The 19055-nt window shown below is 37.9% G+C and overlaps 1 protein-coding gene across 3 annotated transcripts in view; it reads right to left on the bottom strand.

Moving 5' to 3' along the window:
- Positions 1 to 19055, bottom strand: part of PRKN (parkin RBR E3 ubiquitin protein ligase) — a 1194517-nt gene that overhangs the window by 598856 nt on the left and 576606 nt on the right. For all 3 annotated transcript variants that reach the window (XM_076002808.1, XM_076002810.1, XM_076002809.1), the window contains exon 5: positions 10096 to 10179. In XM_076002808.1, the coding sequence (XP_075858923.1) occupies positions 10096 to 10179 (84 nt within the window). The remainder of the gene's footprint in view (positions 1 to 10095; positions 10180 to 19055) is intronic.

Genomic DNA, 19055 nt, shown 5'->3' with positions numbered 1-19055 from the left:
AACCTCTGGGATTAATAAAAAGCTTTAAAATCTCTCACATTTAAGCAGTGCTGTGCTAATATGCATGATTTTCTTTGACTGAATACAAAATAAGACATAAACTCTAGAACGGAGAATCATAGATCTTCAAGTGTTTAAAAAAAAAACAACTTACAATTCACATAGAACAATTCACAGTGACTGCCTGAAAGGAAGAGGCAAGAATCATCTTCAATATTTAAAAACTATTTTAGGAAAGTTGTATATTTACTTGAAAGATGGCATCATGATCAAAACCAAGGTCATGTTTGTGTGACCGCAGTGTGGATATTGGCTATTTCATGTGGGTAGATACTTGGCTACACAGGCACTGATTCTGGTACCTGGTTTCCTTTCCTTGGAGATTAATTTTTTCATATAACAGTTTACAAAGAGTCTTTAACAATGCCATGGAAAAGGTAGATGTTGATTTAATTTTCCATCAAGTTATAAAAGAGCTCAGATAAAAAAAAAAGGGGGGGGGCTATATCACAGGCAAAGGAAAACCAAATTGAAATGAGCCCCGGCTTCAGACCCTCACAAATAGCCTGAGGTTCTTAAAAACTACCCCCATTTCTACAGAAGCTTTAAAATTTAATACTTTTTTTTCATAGTAGACTAATTCATTCTCATAAACAAAATTTTTATTCAAATTTGCAAAATTGTAGTCAATTCTGTAATAAAAATACCTATCCTCCAATTTTAACCTTAACAGTTCAAAAAAGAGCAAGCAACTTTTTGTCATCAGGTACTCAAAACCTGGTTTGGAAATAAGTTGCCCTTGGCTCTGAATACTCGGTTGGGTTTTTGAAAAATGCTCTAAGAAAAGTTTCTAGTTTGTCACCCAAATTGCATGTCAGACAACGGAGAACATTCTGTCACGCTTAGACACCATTCAATCATAATCTGAGTTTGACTTCAAAGCTTTCACAATTCAATTTTGTTTGGAATTAAGGAAATAGGACTGCAGAGAACAGCGTAAGGGCAGGGAGAACCATTTCCCTTCAGCCAAACTCCAGGGCGGAAAGACGGCCTCCCTCTTCATTGTCCACCCTAAGTACCCAGCTGCCCTCTGCCCTCCGTGAGACCCCTGGGAAGCCACAAGGGCTGGGAATGTTTAAATATCTATCTGGGAATGCTGGTGCCGACACTGGCTACTACACGGTGCAGAGTAGCATGGGTGGCAGAGCATGGAGCCATGGTGCCCACACTGTGCACATAAAGACGGTCATTGGTGACTATCTCAGGGATACTCAGTCAATTGAGATCTTTCCTTAAAAACAAACAAACAAAAAACCCCAACCTTTCATTATTATTAGACATTGGAAAAAATAAATACATATAGTCTATGTACGAAACCATCCTGAGAAATCCTGAGTCTCATTCTGTGAGATTCTAATGAAATCTAAAGCAATAACCAGAACAACCACAACAGGCTCAGATCTCTTTGAGGAGAGTGATTTGATCAAACTAAAACATTAATAAGAGACGTTTAGACATAAAATATGCAAATGACTTATGAATAAAAAATATTGAGTATTAGGAGACTTTTATTTACAATTCATTTTGTTTTAGCCAACATCTCCCAAGAAGATGAAATTAGAGATACAGACTATGAATATTAACTTTTATTCAAACTAACGTTCCAGTTGACATATACTAGCCCAACAGGGGAAAAATGTGAGAAATAAATTGCATGTTGAGTAAGATGAAAACACTCCATTTATTAAACTGAGTTTAATGTTTATGTTATTTATTACAGTTCAGAGGATAGTTTTAAGTATCTAATTTCATTTGAAGTAAATCTTAGAGCTATTTTAAGAAATCCCACTCTACTGTTTCTGATGAGAAAAAAAAAATGTTTGATGTGAAAGAGTTTAACTCCTGTCAAAATCAAATAATCTAAACCAGAAAATATTATTTCACATGGGACTTCAGGTGGATCTTACCTCTCAAAAATTTCAAAAATATAATACGTAATGTATGTTATAGACTGTTAAGTAGAGAAACCAGCATCCTTCAACAAGAATAAAATAAAATGACTTTGGTCACTTATTAGTTTGAAGAGATCATTTAAATCTTCTCTCTTGTTCATCTAAAGGAATATTCCCCGACACCAATCCCTACAGTCTGGTTCTCATATGTGAATGGAAAGGCAACGATCCATTCCCACAGTCGGCTAAAAAATGCCTGGTTACCACGGAAGCACCCCTGACGCCAGAGGTCTTGATGGGCGCAGTGTCTGATGATGACAGGGGTGTGTGTGTGGGGGGTCACTTTTAGAAGTCATGATCTGGAACTCAGAAACCATACTTTGACACTACGACTCCTGGGTTTTCCTTGGCCTATGTGTGTGCAAATAAAAAGGAACCCATACCCCCCAATAAACATACAATCACAAATATCATCTTCATTGTTTAAAGTATCATAGGTAAAACATAAAATGAAGATTTATGTAACAAATTTAAAGACTTATGCCACATCCAAAGCTGAATTAATTTCACTAATGAAGAAAACTGTGGTTGATTTTGTCCCCTTTTAAATCGTACACATACCCTTTGAGCTGACTGAAATTAAATTCTTTTTATAAAAAGGTAAGATGCCTTTCAGAACCAATGCTGTGCTCTTTCCTAAAATAACAGCGATTAGCGTAAAGCTGAATTAGGTTCACATCACTCTGCCTAAAGTGTAGTTAGGGTCAAGTTTATGTTTATACTCTGAAAAACCAAGGTTAAATTTTACTGCTACTTAAAATTATCTAGTTAGATTGTCTCTATGTGTATAAATATTGAGAATACATTAGGAACTCTGCTATTTTAAATTTTAAACACATGGATATTTTGTCTAAGTGATAGAAATTAGAGTTTTTGTGAGAATATATAGAGTCCAAAAGATTGTCAAAATTAATAATAGCCCACAAATTTAACCCTTTGCACTCACTTGCTTTTTTCTCGATTCCTTTATTCTACTCGGGATTTAATTTTTTAAATGCCCCAGAATAAAAAAATACTGGAGTTTCTTGTCATACAAACTTATTTATTTGGATTATTTTTTTATAATTATTTTTTTTATTTTGGCATATTATGGGGGTACAGATTTTAAGGTTTCAATAAATGACCATTTCCCCCCCCCCCCAAAAGTCTAAGTCTCCATCATGACCATCCCCCAGATGGTGCACATCTCACTCACTATGTATGTATATACCCGCCCCCCTCCCCCCTCCCACCTGCCCAATACCCTATTACTGTAGCACCTATGTGTCCACTTAGGTGCTACTCAGTTAATACCAGTTTGCTGGAGAATATATCTGGTGCTTGTTTTTCCATTCTTGGGATACTTCACTTAGTAGTATGGGTTCCAGCTCTAACCAGGAAAATATAAGGTGTGCTATATCACCATTGTTTCTTAGAGCTGAATAGTACTCCATGGTGTACATATTTGGATTTTTTTATATTTCAAATTATTGATACATTCAAAGAGTAATTTTAATCTCTATAATTTTTCATGGTGTGAGTTGCTATTGATGCTAACCGCGTCGAGTCACACTTGACATCCGAGTGCAAAGGGTTAAGTATGATAAACTACTTAAAAATGGGTATTTTCTCACAAACCCCACACAATGACTCCGGAAAATCCAGGAGCCATGGATTATATTTAGCTGCATTGTGAAAATACAAGACAGAAAAACGACTTTTAAGAGAAATGGGTGAAAGAATTTAACTTCTCACATTGAACACTTAATTTCTGCTAGCCACTGGCACGGTTATTAAAATGTCTAAATGCTTTCAATTCCTTCACTTAAACATTTAGTGTTCATTAGATATGGGAGACAAAAATGGTTGGACATGACAATTTCTTTTCCTACCTTCTTAGACAACATGTTTAAATAATTTTATCTATTTTTCTTTCATAAAATAAGCATTTATGGTCCTCAATGTCATGCTGAAATACAAATTTAGCCACACACCAAAACGTTTGACATGTGGTGTGTTTTCATTGCTTTTTGGTCCCATATTTCCGATTTGGATCTTTTCACTGATTCAGTGATTCAAATGTCCATGTGTAAGAGGTTTCTAGACTTATATTTTTGGTCATGATATTTAGATTCCTTAATGTTTTAAAATCTGATCAGTTGTTGAAATACGTCGTATGTGCTTCAGAATAAAAAGGAGCAGCCTCTGGTTACTGGGTGATTCTCTCCTGATGGCACTTGTTCGCTGGTTGTGTGAATTTGCTACATCCTCCCTGAGTTTGCGGGCGCTCAACTCCTCAGAGAGTTACGCTATTCTCTCCCACTATGGTGTTAAATTTATTCACGTATTTTGTTAATTCTGACAATGTTTCCTTAATATATTTTGAGTCCATATTACTAACATCATACAGTTTTTAAATTGCTTTATCTTTCTGGGTTACTGAGACTTGATCAACACCTAGAAAGCCTCCTACGTTTTAATACTGCTTTCCCCCCCTAAAAAAATCCCTACTTTCTATGCAATTATAATGGTTTCAGCGGCTTTCTTTAGTTAGTACTAGCCTGGAATATTATTTTCCATTCATTTACTTTCAATGTTTATGTTCTTATAAGTTTCAATGTTTATGTTCTTATAAGTTTTATCTTTTATAACCTACATAAAGCTGGATTTTCTTCTTTTAATCTAGCCTAAGTAACTTTGTCTTTTAAACTTCAGTTAGTGCATTTGCATTTCATCTCATTCCTGTTATATGTGGTGTTGTTTCCACCATTTTTGTGTGAGTGCTACTTAACGTGTCCCGCTTTCCTGTATTTCACTCTCTCCCTCTTTTTATTTTTCCTCGTTACTTTTCACTTCTACCGATTTGACATTCTGTATTTTATTTTAATTTCCTGGATGGTCATCTTAGACAATGCAAATGCCTCTTTAACTTAAGCTTTAACTTAGCTTAAAGTGGCGTGATGTTGACAACGACTAGACTGACCTGATAGCTGGGCCAGGGACTGCTTCCTGGGAGGTTATGTGGGTGGCTTCTAAGGAGGCCCCCCCTAGCCTGAGGTTCTGACAAGGGCAATGAAGATGATGACCCTGGCACAGGGACCATGGCCTTCGAGCACACGGTTGGGTGCATCTCTGGGGGGAAAAGGGAGCTCCTCAACCAGGCCCAGAGGGGCATCAACCATGCCACACACTAGAGAACTCTGCACTTGTACCCTTACTGGGACTCGAGGCCACCAACCCCACGTGGTCACCCAACTAGAACATGATGAGGGCCCTGGATGCTGGACAGCAAGGATTTGAACCCAGCCAAGGCAAGAGAGGCACATCTTTGGACCTATAAATTCATGGTGTTCAGAAAGGCCTTGAAGGAGAAGTCAACCGTATTCCCTGCCAGAAAATTCACAAAGGAGGAAAGTCCTTTTGTGTCAGGAGCGTGAGGAACTAAACACGCCTTACAAGTGCGGTGACAACAAGGAAGTCTCCCTCAAGATCCCCTCCTCCTCTGGCACTAGGAAGTTCTAAGCAGAGAAAGGTCTTTTGAATGCAGTGAAGATGACAACGGAGCCTGGAGCCAAGGCCCCCACCTCTTTCGGAGCTGGAAAGTCCACACTGCAGACAGGCCTTGCGGGAGAAGCCGGTGTGGGAGAGAATTCACACCAAAGAACCTCCCAGGCCTCATCCACCTGCCAATGTTCACAGTGGAGAGAAGCCTCGTGAGTGCAGTGAACGTAGGACGCCCTCTGCCGTGGCCCCTGCTACATTCGCCACCAGGAAGCGCACAGGCTGATGGGGGCTCAGGAGCACGGCCAGCGTGGGAGACATTCTGCAGGATGTGCACACTTGAGAGTTGACACTACAGAAAGTCTTAGGACTGCAGTGCAGTGGCAACTCCTTCAGCTGTCTCTGCATCCCTGTTCGGGAAAAATGTGTCCCTGCCTAAGAGGAGATCACGAGAGCAACCCTTGGAAGAAGCCCTTTCGGTCAGAGTGCAACTCCACGCCGAGAGCGCCACGCTGTGGGGGGATCCCACAAGAGCTATAGATGTATGAAGCCTTCAGGGACAACGCTGCTGTTTTTGACCTTCCCTGCAGCCGGAGTGAGGTCTGTGGCAGAAGCCATCCTCCTCTCTGGGATGCACAGGGACGCCCCCACCCCCCTCTTGTCTCCCTCACACTCCCCGGAAGGTAACCAGATTGTCCCGTGCCACTGGGGCAGCCCCCATCTCCTTGTCTGCAACTCAGTCAGGCATGGAAGTGACCCAATCTTGCCAACGGAAACTGAGGCGAATCTGCTGGAAGCTTCTGGGCAGGGTTTCCTTGCTGCATACATTTTTGTCTGTCTGTGACAGATGCGATGGCTTCAATCAGCCCATGAGTCACCTTATCCTGGAGAAAACTACTCAGTTCAGCTCTGGACTCTGAAAATACAGGCCTTATAGTAAGTAAACCATATTTCATCCCGGGGGTTCTGTGGGGCTATGCTGGAAGGAGAACTGGGTCTCCATGCCAGAGGTGCATGCTTCAGGGCACCAGGGAAGCAGGGAGTGGCCCCCTGTCCTGTCTGGGCTCATTCACTTTGCTACCCTGGTGAAAACTGTTGTCTGGAATTCAGAGTTAATTCTGAGCCCAGCCCTCTCCTGGGTTTACAGGGGGTTATCTGTGGCCCTAGAGTGCCCTGGGAGGATCAGGTGGTGGCTGTCTCCCTCTCAGGGGAGTCCTGATTTACCCTACAATTTGAAGGGAAGCTCTGTCCCGGGACCTGGCCAGGTGTGTCCAGCGGCCAGCGGGGTAGACACTGGCCATGAGCTAAGAGGGAGCTGGGCAGGTCAACACAGCGCTGCTGGCTGCCGAGCTCATGGCCTTTTCAGGAGGAGCTTGAGGTTTGAGTTTTTATATGAAATCTAATTCTATACGTGTTGGCAATGATTTTTAAGGTATCTTTATTGGGATGTCATTGACATCAAATCAACTCATGTATATTTGAAGAGTTTTGAGATGCATACACAACTGTGAAGCCAATGCTGCAATCAAGATAATGAACAATTTATCACCCCAAAAGATTCCTTGGACCCTTTTTAATATCTTCCTCATGCTCCTACTTGCCTCCCCTCAACACCTAGGCAGCTATGAGCTAGTTTATGTCACTAAAGATTGTCTGTGTTTTCTAGAATTTCACATGACAGGAGTCATGAAGTGTCTAAATTTTCATTCGCTTGTTTCTTTGGCCTATTTCATGAAGCATAGTTATTTTGGGATCCATCCATGCTGTGGAGGGTATCAACAGCCCATTCTTTTTTATTGCTGGGTGAATTTTATTTCTGGCTGAATTTTGGGTAATTTTTTCACGTTAGACTTCAGATCTAAGTTCTGGTTTCTCTTTTCACCTATGTCTTATCTGCTGTTTAGTCCATTTAATAAATGTTGTGTCACTTATAATTTTTAATTTTAGAATTGTGTGTGTATGTGTTGTGTTTAATCTGACTGCATATTTCTCATAGTTTTTTGTTTTCTAATATTTGTCCTATACACTTTTATGTTTTAAACACATTAAGCATACTTATATGTTCTTTTCCTTATGATTTCAATTTCTGTATTCGTTCCAGGTTTCAATTCTGCTCACTGTCATTCATGATGGCTTGTTTCTATGTATATTTTGTGATTTTTCTGATTGTCAGTTCATGCTCCATGAAACATTATCGAAGAATAATGTTTGAAAGTGCACTCATTTCAAAGTACAGGTCTCCTGGGAGGCTGTGGGCTAGTTTCGGCCCAGTAGCTAGAACTACCAATGCATGACTACGTTAGACAACAATCAGGGCTCCGGACTTTATGTGCCACCCAGGAAGAGTGAATATAGTCTCCCAAATCAGGTAAAAATGGGTTTGTGGTTACAAATTCTTAGGGATAACAGTTTCTCTTTTAGCTAGAGTAGGTACAAAACAGGCAAGGATTCCCATCTCCTTCCTCTCCAGTTGATCCAATCAAGGTGCCGTATTTTTATAAGTTCTTGCTTTATGTTGCATTCTGTAGTTGCACTTTCTACCTCTAAGAGACCCCAAACTCTAACTAAGTCTACTTTGTATGTCTGCCCAGTCTGCAGTTCTAGCCCCCAGTGGTCAGTAGTCGTCCCAGAGTGGCAGTTGGCTACAGCTTACACAATTTCCTCTCCACAGTCCAGCTTTCTCTTCATTTTTGGCATATAAACTTTTCTATGTTTTCAGCATAACCATTCTTTCAAAAATACATGTTTTGTCACAGTGGCTCATCTGTGTAGCCCCAGCTACTTGGGAGGCTGAGGCAGGAGGATCGCTTGAGGCCATTTAGGGGCTTTAGTGCACTATGATCACACCTGTGAACAGCCACTGCACCCCAGCCTGAATAATGCAGTGAGACACCATATCTTAAAAAAAATAAATAAATAAACAAAAATAAAAAAAACATGTTCTGTGATTTAATCCAGTGTTTTTACATGGTGTGCACTGCAAGGGGTTTTTAAGGGTATCAGTTTACCATGCTGTCAGAAATAGAGTTGTAATATAACTTAATTTATGTTGACTTCTATGTGTTGATATCTAAGGTAAGTTAAATATTCAACAAGCAAAGGGCATGATTTTCCACAGCACCCCTTTCACTGATATGAAGCAGGATCCTTGGAGATGCAGAACTGTCTCTTCTCCTGTGACTAAATCCTGCCAATTACTATCAAGGTATATGAGAGTCAGTCACACTGTCAATGACAGAAGTCTATTTTCAAAGGACCTCACATTACTGTAAAGATGATATGGAGACCACAATGTCACATGTACCCGAGGGTGGATGAGTAGATGGGTGGATGGTTGTATGTATATATGCTTGTACGGATGGTTATATATATGTATGAAGATCTATATCTGTGTGTGTGTGTATATATATATTATTATATGCAATTATATCTACATATTATGTATGCTATCACATACACATTGTATTTATACACATGCATATATTTGTAACTATACTTGAGAATTCCGTCCTATAAAATATATACACTTTAATTTCATCCCAGTAGGAAACTTGCAAGACTGTATTGTGCTTTGGTATCTACGAGTGACATACAAGTTGTTATTTTTCTTCAGGATTTCTTTCTTCAGGGTTTGCATTAATAAAAATCTGTTCCTAGTCCCTATCCCTAGCTTGGTGGAGAACACTGCTGCTTGCTGCTATCTTGCTACCCCTGCGCTCAGCCAGCAGATTGGCAAGAGAAGGCACATCTAATGATTCCAGCTCAAACACTGTACCTGTTACTGTTGCAGACTTTGTTCCTTAGAGAAGATACTACCTGCCAGCTGGCTCTGACAGTTGGGAGACTAACTTTGACATTTCTTTTGGCACCATAACAGTATTTACAGCTCAGGAAATACATACAGTCAGATTATGATGGACCCAGGGATTTTTGAGGTAAAAAGTAAAACAATACACTAATCACAAACATGACCATAATAGTAAAATTATTTCAAAAATAAATTCAGAGTTCAGTGTCTCCTTCGAGAAATATCTATTCTACATGAACTATATGGCATATGCTTGCAAAGAGAAAAAGGACTGCAAAGAAGAGGGTAGTAATTCAGTTATAAAGCTCACCACTCACGCTAGAGTGAAGAGTCTACTATGTCAGAAAACTGCTGAAGAAAGCCAGGGAGAAATAAAGCAAAAAAAAAAATAGTAATTTTTGAATAATATGGAAGATAAATATAAAATATCAACACATCTGGAAAAAGATTAACTTTTGTTATTTTTCTTTGACTAGGCTCTGAATTGGCCCTCATTTTCTCAGCCTCTTCTTTATAGTCCATGAAGACCATTTATAAGGAGTCTAAATTGGCACATTCCAACATAGGCGCCAAAGCGGTGAAGGCTCTAAGAAAGAAAGGCTGGAGGGGTGGGGGGTGTGCGGGCACAGGTGGGATTTTGGTGAATGTTGCCCAGGTGTCTGCATAGCCCAACACTTTTGTTGAACGTTAGTAGATGGAATTAAAATGAGTTGGCATTTTTGTCTCCATTCTAATTCCCTCATTTCCCCCATCATTTCCTTGTTTTAAAAAGAGTCAATTTGACCAGGTACTTACTGCTCTAGTCCCAGGGCAGTTTGGAGACTGGCATTCGCCACTCATCCGGTTTGGAATTAGGACATCTTCCCAGCAAGATGGACCCTTTGAGGAGAAAAAAGAACCGACAATGTATCCTTAATGCACAAATTGTAATACAAATGTATTCCCTGACACATTTTCTAAAATTTCTCCATTTATATTATAAAATGGTAATGAAATCAATGTGTAGTTCAGTGATTTTCTGAGTGTGGTCCACAGACCCTGAGGGTGCTCCAGGCCTGTTCAGGGGATCCGCCAGGTCAAAACTATCTTCGTAAATATACTAAGACCATATTGGGCATTTTTCTCCAAATGTGTTCATTTTCCACTCATAGCCTCCTCCTCTCAGATCCCTGGTTTAATGCTGACTCATTCATAAGGCCATCCCTGACCCTGTTCCACATCTCCCCGCCTGCCCTCCCAGCCTTCCTGTGCTTCCTGGCAATCATCACACCCTGAGCTGTGGCCCAGCACAGAGTGATGGCTGCCTGTCCCAGCCACGGACTGTGAGCTGCACAGAAGCCCACTTGGTCTATTCTGTCCACTGCAGCCTCCCTCCCAGCACCCAGAGAAGGGCCTGCCATAGAAGAGGTGCTCAGCAAACTCTCCTAGTCATTAAAGAAATAAAGATTTACATAATAGCAAAAGTCTTCCTAGTACATTAGGAAAGAACACCTCAAATGAAATATCAGAGCTGAGTAATGCATGACTTTTGGAAAGCAACCCAGAAATATGTATCAGAAGCTTTAAAATTTTTGACTACATCTCAAGAAACCTATACTGGCTCAAAATACCAAGAACAGAAAGCGCCCTATGTATTTTGTTTACAGATGTTCTGTGCATGGTTGGAAGAAACTGGAAACAGCCTAAGTCACTAAAGACAGCCAAATAAACAGCCCCTGATAAATCAAATAGTACATAGCAACTAAAATGTGTTGTTCTTATCTACTAACAACATGTTGGAGAAAGGAACACAAAATTGGAATAAAGTAGGAATACAACTATTTAAATGATGATGAAGAAAAAAATTAGAAGGGAATAAAGATGCATTCAGTATCTTTTTAGGGATTAGTCTTCTCACTTAATTGCTTAAATATTTAATTAAATAATTTTCTTAAGGTCATTGCAGTTTTAATATGTGACGTGCACACTACAGTCAGCAAGTCTTTGGAGGCAGCAGCAGAATGTGTGGCGGCACACCTAGGGGCGGCCTGTCACCATGGGCCTTCTCGGCTGAGCACACATGTGACCTCCTGTCCCTCCTGAGGCACTGCCGGAATCACGCTTAGACACTAACGATGTGTAAACCCACCATCCGGGGACAGTAGTCAGGGAGCAAAGTGCTCTCTGGCCAGATGACTGTGCTAAGCTCTGACTCGCACACTGTATTAATAGCTGGTGGTGATTCACAATGAACCACGCATGTCGGAGCTCTGGAACATCTCTAAGTCTGAAAGAACCATTTCACTGTGGTTAGCCATTCACTAAATGGGACAACATTGCTTCTCTCCTCTCTCAACTTGGAAGTTTCTTCTGACCTACTCACAGCAGGTGCAATGAGAAAAGATAAACCTAACATGGCAAGAGCCAAGAAGCAGCACTGATGATCAAATTTGGGAGTTAGATCCGATTTATATTTTGCTGCTCAGGGCAAAATTTCTTGCCTCAAATTCTACAAGTAAATGAGATTGTTCTGTGCATATAACAGATATTTATTTTTCATATTTTAATTTTTTAGTGTCTAAATAGCAATTAAAACACATAACAATTCCTATAATTGTCACATAAGGTACTACGTTATCTGACAAATCCATATGTTATAAAGGGAAATGACTGAAAAACTCATTTCCAATTTTCTTGATCTCAATCCATAACATGATGGTATAAGTAGTAAAACAAGAGAATTCTGTTGGACATGGGAATTCAATATCATACAATATATATGCCGGTTTTTCCATACTACTCACACTATTAGTATGAGTGCCATAACTATCCTGAAAATAGAAACAAATGTCTCAGTAAATTTCTACCAAGACAAAGCAGACTGAACTTTGCACTTTTCTGATTTTAGAAAATATAAAATTTTTAATTGCCTAATCATTGCACATGCCTAAACATGGCACAATAGTTGCATGACTAAAGCATTCATAATTAATAGTTTTTATACATAAGAAAGTTCTTCAGATTAAAAGATTAACAAGGAATGTAAATCACAAGGTGGTAGTAATAGAAGAGAACTATTCATTATACAGCACATCGACAAAAGAACCAAAAATTTATTTTACCTCTCAAATCTAGAGAATTATAGAAAGGTATCTGAAAAACTATCAGATAGGACAATATGAAATGTATGCCTTAATAAAGAATCATTTGGCTGGTTTTATAAAACTTTCTCTTTTTTTGCCTAGTAATTGCTACAATCAAGAAAAATACATAAATTATTTTAGCAACTATAGCAAAGCTGAACAAACTATGACCTGCTGGCCCAAATCTGGCCCAGTGCCTATTTTTGTACAGCCTATGAGCCAAGAAATATTTTCACATTTTTAAATGGTTGAAAAGCATTTAAAAAAAAAAAAAGAATGTTTCATGATACATGAAAATTGTGAAATTCCAATTTCATTGTCCGTACAGTTTTGTTGGCACACAGCTCCATGTGGTCTATGGTTGCCTTCATGCCACATGGGCAGAGTTGAGCTGTTCCACATAGACTTCATGACCTGCCAAGCCTGCAGTATTTACTACTTGGCCCTTTATGAAAAAAGCTTGCCAATCCCTTATCTATAGTGAACAATATTTTCCAAATTTATATTGAAAAGTAATCTTTTATTGTTAGCATTGTGGTAGCATTTTGGCTACCATATAATCACATTAGTTTGTGTGAGTAGGTGTGCCTTAGGTCTTAAGTGAGAAGTTACAATTGAAATCTCAGAGTAGCTGACTTAAGAAATCTAACAAGATGTGGACAGAGAGGCAGCAATTGAATCCAATCAATTGAATCCAGTGAGTCACCAGGTTGTGGGAATCAGTAAGTGGAAAATAACAACTAGAGATGACATTTGAGGATTTTTCCTGACTAATGTTATCAATAGAAAAGCATGAAGTAGAATGTTATTTAAATACATCTATATGATACATGTAAATCAGAAATTCAGAAAAAAGTGATAAAAATCTATAAAATGTGAGTTTTAAAATTTATTTTTAAAAGCTCTAGAACTAATTCTCCAAAAGCCATTTTGGCTGTCTTTCAATGTCCAGTTAAGTGAAAAAATGAAGTGCTTAACTGGCTAATTCATATCCAAATATCACTCTGACAAGATCCAGATAGACAAAGCAAAAGAATTTTTTTTCCTTGAATTACCTAAATAAATGCTATAATCTGCTCTTCATATGTGGGTGTATGCATTTCTACTTAGAATAAATTGCAAAATCTATTTTCCAAAATGCTTCTCTAAAGTCTTGGCATTTACAGTTTTTTAAAAAGTTATTTTAATAGTAATTTTATTTAAACTATATTTTAAACTATTATCTCATGTTATCATCAAATGTGTTTCATTTAAAATATTCTCTTGAATGAATCCAAAAACATTTAAGCCATATAATTAAACTTAAGGGACTAAAATAATTTTGAGAATCACACTAGGGATATAATATAGCAACAGCAAGACTGTCTTTAAAATAGCTATACTTAGAGGCTGCAGTCTTTCCTTGTTCTTTTTTATCCCCATTTGCAACAAAATGATTAAGAAAAGGAGCTTTGAAGTTCACAAGACTGTTAAATCTGATTTCTACCAATTTTTAGCAATATGCATTTGATCTAGTTTCTTTTACCCATTCCAAACTGGCAAGTGAGGAGTTAAATACCTCCTTCACAGAGCGGTCATGAAGATTAAATGAAATAGTACACTTTAGTGCCTTTGCACAGTGCCTGGCACTTAGTGACTTTTTAAAAAAATGGCAACTGTTACAAGTATTAGTTCTTATTTCTCAAATAGAACTACTGGAGTAGGGTTATTTTTAGTTTCGTAAGTAGCTGAGCAAGAAGAAGCTACTTCCAAGGTACTTGACTTAGCCCAGTTGGTTTTTAAATTCTCCCCTTTTCTCAATTTCCTTATTATTCAGTTATTCCCAGGGGTCTTGTCATTTAGAACTCTTTTAAAGCATATATCTCCATCTACCATATAGCAGGTGGTGTTCTGCACATCCGTCTTCTTCCATTTCATTTAAAGATACTCAGCTTCTGACAAAGCTAAGCACAGTGCTGTGATTATATAGCAAGGGCACAATAAATGCAATCATTAAATAGTAAGCAGGGAAAATAATAAAGAAAAAAAAATCCCTGGAACCAAAATATTCATCCTTTCACCAAATAATTATGGAACAGCTCTGAGAATACAGTCTTGTAGATTTTATGAAGGAGCTACAAAAGCTAGTATAACAAATAAACCGAGCACACCCATTCAAATGGACACAATTTTTTAAAATGCCCACACCAAATTCTAGCAAGGTGTAAAGCGAATGGAATACACACACCGCTGGTGCAAATGTAAAACAGTACAGCCCTTCAGAAATCTACTAGACAATTTTTTTAATGTAAACATATAGCTAACATATGATTCAGCCATTCCACTCCTAGGCATTTACCTAAGATAAATGAAAAATACATCCACACAGAGAATTGCAGACAAATGCTCATAAACAGGTTTAATCATAATAGCTCCAACCTGGAGACTATCCAACGTCCTTGAAAACATGAAAGGATAAACAAAATGTGGTATATCCATTCATTTGAACACTACTCAACAACAAGCAGTGTCATATTACTTATACATGCATCAACATGGATCGTTCTCAAAATTATGCTGTGTAAAAAAGGCCAAACATGACATAGAACATGCTGCGTGATTCCACTTATTTGAAATGTAAACAAATCTACAGTGGCAAAAACCGATCAGTGGTAGCTTGGGGGTGGGAGCAGAGTAGACGTGCTACATAAAACCATGAGGGATGTTCTGGGGGTTATTTTTGGTTGAATTGTGTCCCCTGAGAATTCATATGTTTAAATTACTAATCCCCAGTATCTCAGAATGTGAGTGTATTTGGAGATTGGGTCTTTAAAGAGTGAAATAAGTTAAACGGAGGTTATGGGGGGGGGGCAAGCCAATATAACTGCAAATCTCTTCTTACCAGCAGAGGAATGAGGTCACAGACACACACAAAAGCAGACGCCCTGGGGAGGCCTGGGGAGGAGGTGGCCCTCCCCAGCCAGGGAGAGAGGCCTCAGAAGAAACCAGCCCTCAGACTTCGAGCCTCCAGAACTGTGAGAAAATAAATTTCTGTTGTTTAAACCACCTAGTCTGTGGCACTTTGTTCTAGCAATCCTAGCAGACAAATACTGGGGTTATGGAAATGTCCTCTATCTCGACTGTGGTGGTGATTTTATATGGTTATATTCTTGCCTGAACTCCTCAAATTGTACCCTTCAAAAGAAGGCAGCTTTATTTTCACAAATTACTCCTCAATAAAGTGGATTTGAAAAAAAAATAAAAGAACTAAAGAGTTGACAAGGAAATTCAATGAGGGAAGGAGAAACCTTGTTCCAAACGCTGCTTAAACAACTGAATATAATAAATATCTGTGTCCTTTCCTCACTCTACAGAGAAAACAAATGAGAAAGGAACAGGTAGAACCTTCTTATAAGGACACAGAAAGTTCTAACCCTCATGAAGACATTTATAAATTGAACTTCAATGAAAATTAAACCTCATCAAAAGACATTATAAACTTGAATATGCAAGTCACAGACTGGGAAAAATATTTGTGATGTATGTATTTGTCAAAGGATTCATCTCAGAGTGTATAAAAAACTTACTAATTAATAATATAGAGACAAACACCCCAATTATAAGTAAGCAAAAAACTTGAACAGACTGTTTACAAAAGAAGACATACAAATGGCCAAAAATCATATAAAATGATGGTAAACATCATTAATAATCATGGAAATGCAAATTAAAATCACAAGATATAATTTCAATTGCTTTCACATCTTAGCCACTCTGACAGCTAAAATTAAAAAGACTGATAATACTAAACATTAGTGAAGATAAAAATCAACCAACACCCTCATAGAGAATTCGTGGGAGGGTAAACAATCACTTTGGAAATAGTTTTACAATTTCTTATAAAGTTAAACATATAGCTAACCTAGGACTCAGCAATTTCACTCCAAGGTGCTGATACAAGAAAAATGAAAATATTTGTCATGCACACACATTCCCAAACATAGAGCTGAACAAGAATCTAACACAGCAGCCTTATGCACACTAACCCAAACTTGGAAACAAATTTTAATAGTGAATAAATAAACCATGATATTTCACACAATAGCATATATTTATCAATTAAAAGAGAACTACTAAATCATACAACATGGATGAATCTCAAAACAAAAAACATATTTAGTGAAAGGAGCCAGACATAGCAAAGTATGTATTGTGTGATTTCATTTATATGAAATCCAACCATAAGAAAGATTAATCAATGGTGATAGAATTAGAAGATTGTTGCCTTTGGGATGAGGAGGTACTGACTAGAAAGAGGCACGAGGGAACCTTCTGGAAACGTTCCATATTTTGATTGGGGTAGCAATTACGTGAGTATATATAACTGTCAAGGCGCACAGAACTGAACATTTAAAATTTGTACACTTTATAGAGTGTAAATTGTTCCACAATTTAAACCAATGAACTGAGTCTCATATTGTTCACTTCTTCAATAAATATTTATTGGGGGCTAGCCTCTTAGCAACTCTACAGCTTTGGGAAGGCTTGTTAACCTCTCGGGGATGATCTAGCTCAGTCCAAATGGGATAATAATGGAACCCACTTAACAGGGGTATTGCAAGGATTAGATATAAAATACTTAGGCCAGTACCAGGCACACAATAGGTCCTCAATGAATGTTAACTAATTCTATATGTACCTTTCAGCATCAGACTTGATAAAAGGAGTGGGACAGTTAGGAACCATAGCCAAAATGGTTTAAAGAATACTAAATTGACTAACAAAACTAGTTTACATTTTTATTATACTTTTTAATTAATATTACTATTTTTAATTGACAAATCATAATTGTATAGATTTCTGGTGTACAATGTGATATTTTGATATATGTATACAATGTGGAATGATTAAGCCAACTAACATCTATCACCTCACTTATCATTATTTGTGGTAACACATTTGAATGCACTGTCTTAGCAATTTTGAAATACACAGTACATTATTATTTACTCATCATGCTGTGCAACAGATCTCAAAAAGTTCTTCCTTCTATCTAAATGAAACTTTGTACCTTTGAACATCATCTCCCTGTCCTCTGCACCCTTCTCACCTCCAGCTTCTCATAATCAACTTTCTACTCTGTACTTCTATGAGTTTGACTTTTTTAGACTCCACATATAAATGAGACTATGCAGTATTTGTCTTTCTGTGTCTGCCTTACTTCACTTAGTGTAACAGCTTCATCCATGTTGTTGCAAATGACAAATTTCCTTCTTTTTAAAAAAATGCTCAACATCACTAAGCATTAGGGAAATGCAAATTAAAACCATAATGAGATACTACTTCACATCTTTTAAAATGTCTGTTATTAAAAAGATGAAAGGAAAGAAGCGTTGGTGAGGATGTGGAGAAAAAGGAACCCCCGCAAGCTATCGGCAGGCAGGTAAATTAGTACGGCCATTATGAAAAATGGTATGGAGGTTCATCAAAAACCAAAAATAGAATTACCATATGACTCAGCAATCCCACTTCTGGGAAATATCGAAAGGAATTGAAATCAGTATGTCAAGGAGACATCTGCACCCCCATGTTCACTGCAGCATTACTCCTAACAGCCAAGATAGGGAACCACCCTAAGTGTCCATTGGTCGATGAACGGATTTTTAAAATGCAGTACATTTTATTTTGTTTTAAAAGGAAATCTTTACTTTAGTGATTTCCTCTTGTAGCTTTTTGAAGTAATCATCTGTAACTTTTATTACAGGATAAGCCAAGCCACTGTCGATTAAAATGAAAGACTCTAACCAGCTCTATGGATTTGCATTGGTTACAACATTCATCATCAAGCCACAAAATTCTTAAAGTCAAGGACTATGTCTTACTTATACCTATGTGCTTTGCTATGAATAGAAAAATGCTTTACATAAATATTGTAAGTACTCAAAAATATCCTAATCAAACCAGGCTTTACTTTTTTCATCTATAAAATAATAAGACTGAAAATTCTCTGTTTTTCAAAGTTATACTTTATTTTCTTTTAAGCATAATACTTTCTTTAAATAAAATTGTCTATAGAATCCAAATGTATAAAAGAAATTAGACCCACTGGGGTTCAAGAATGTTGGAACCCCCAAAACTCTTATCAACTGCCTCTTCCCTCTTTGTCTTGTGTGATGCCCTTAAGTTTCCTCCCCATAAAGAACAAAGAACACTGGTATCCTAAGAGCCTCTTATATACATCACATGGGTATGCTCAGAGAAAAATCCAAGGTAGGTAAAGAAACTGGCAGAAGATAGTGGAAAGAATCAAATCTTTTAAAGGCCAACACTTTATATTCTCTCTCTTTCCCCAATACATATTAGCTACAGCTAATATATATGTTTATTAGAACATACACAGTATGCTCTTTGTCATGGTCTAAATGTGTCTCCAGAAATTCATGTATTGGAAACTTAGCCCTCAACGTTGGGAGGAGGAGTCTAATGAAAGGTGCTTGGGTCATGAGGGTTCATGATTAAATCAATGCCCCTATAAGGAGTTGAGGTCTATTGGAAGACAAAAAGAAAATATTCCCTCAGGTATAATAAGATTTTTCTTTTGTCATGAGTTTTTCAAATAACAGAAGTTAACCAAAAAGACTCAAACTTTTTAAA

Source organism: Microcebus murinus, chromosome 5 (genome assembly GCF_040939455.1).
Source record: "Microcebus murinus isolate Inina chromosome 5, M.murinus_Inina_mat1.0, whole genome shotgun sequence".
Taxonomy (NCBI): Eukaryota; Metazoa; Chordata; class Mammalia; order Primates; family Cheirogaleidae; genus Microcebus; species Microcebus murinus.
This window is presented reverse-complemented; position numbering and strand designations above follow the sequence as displayed.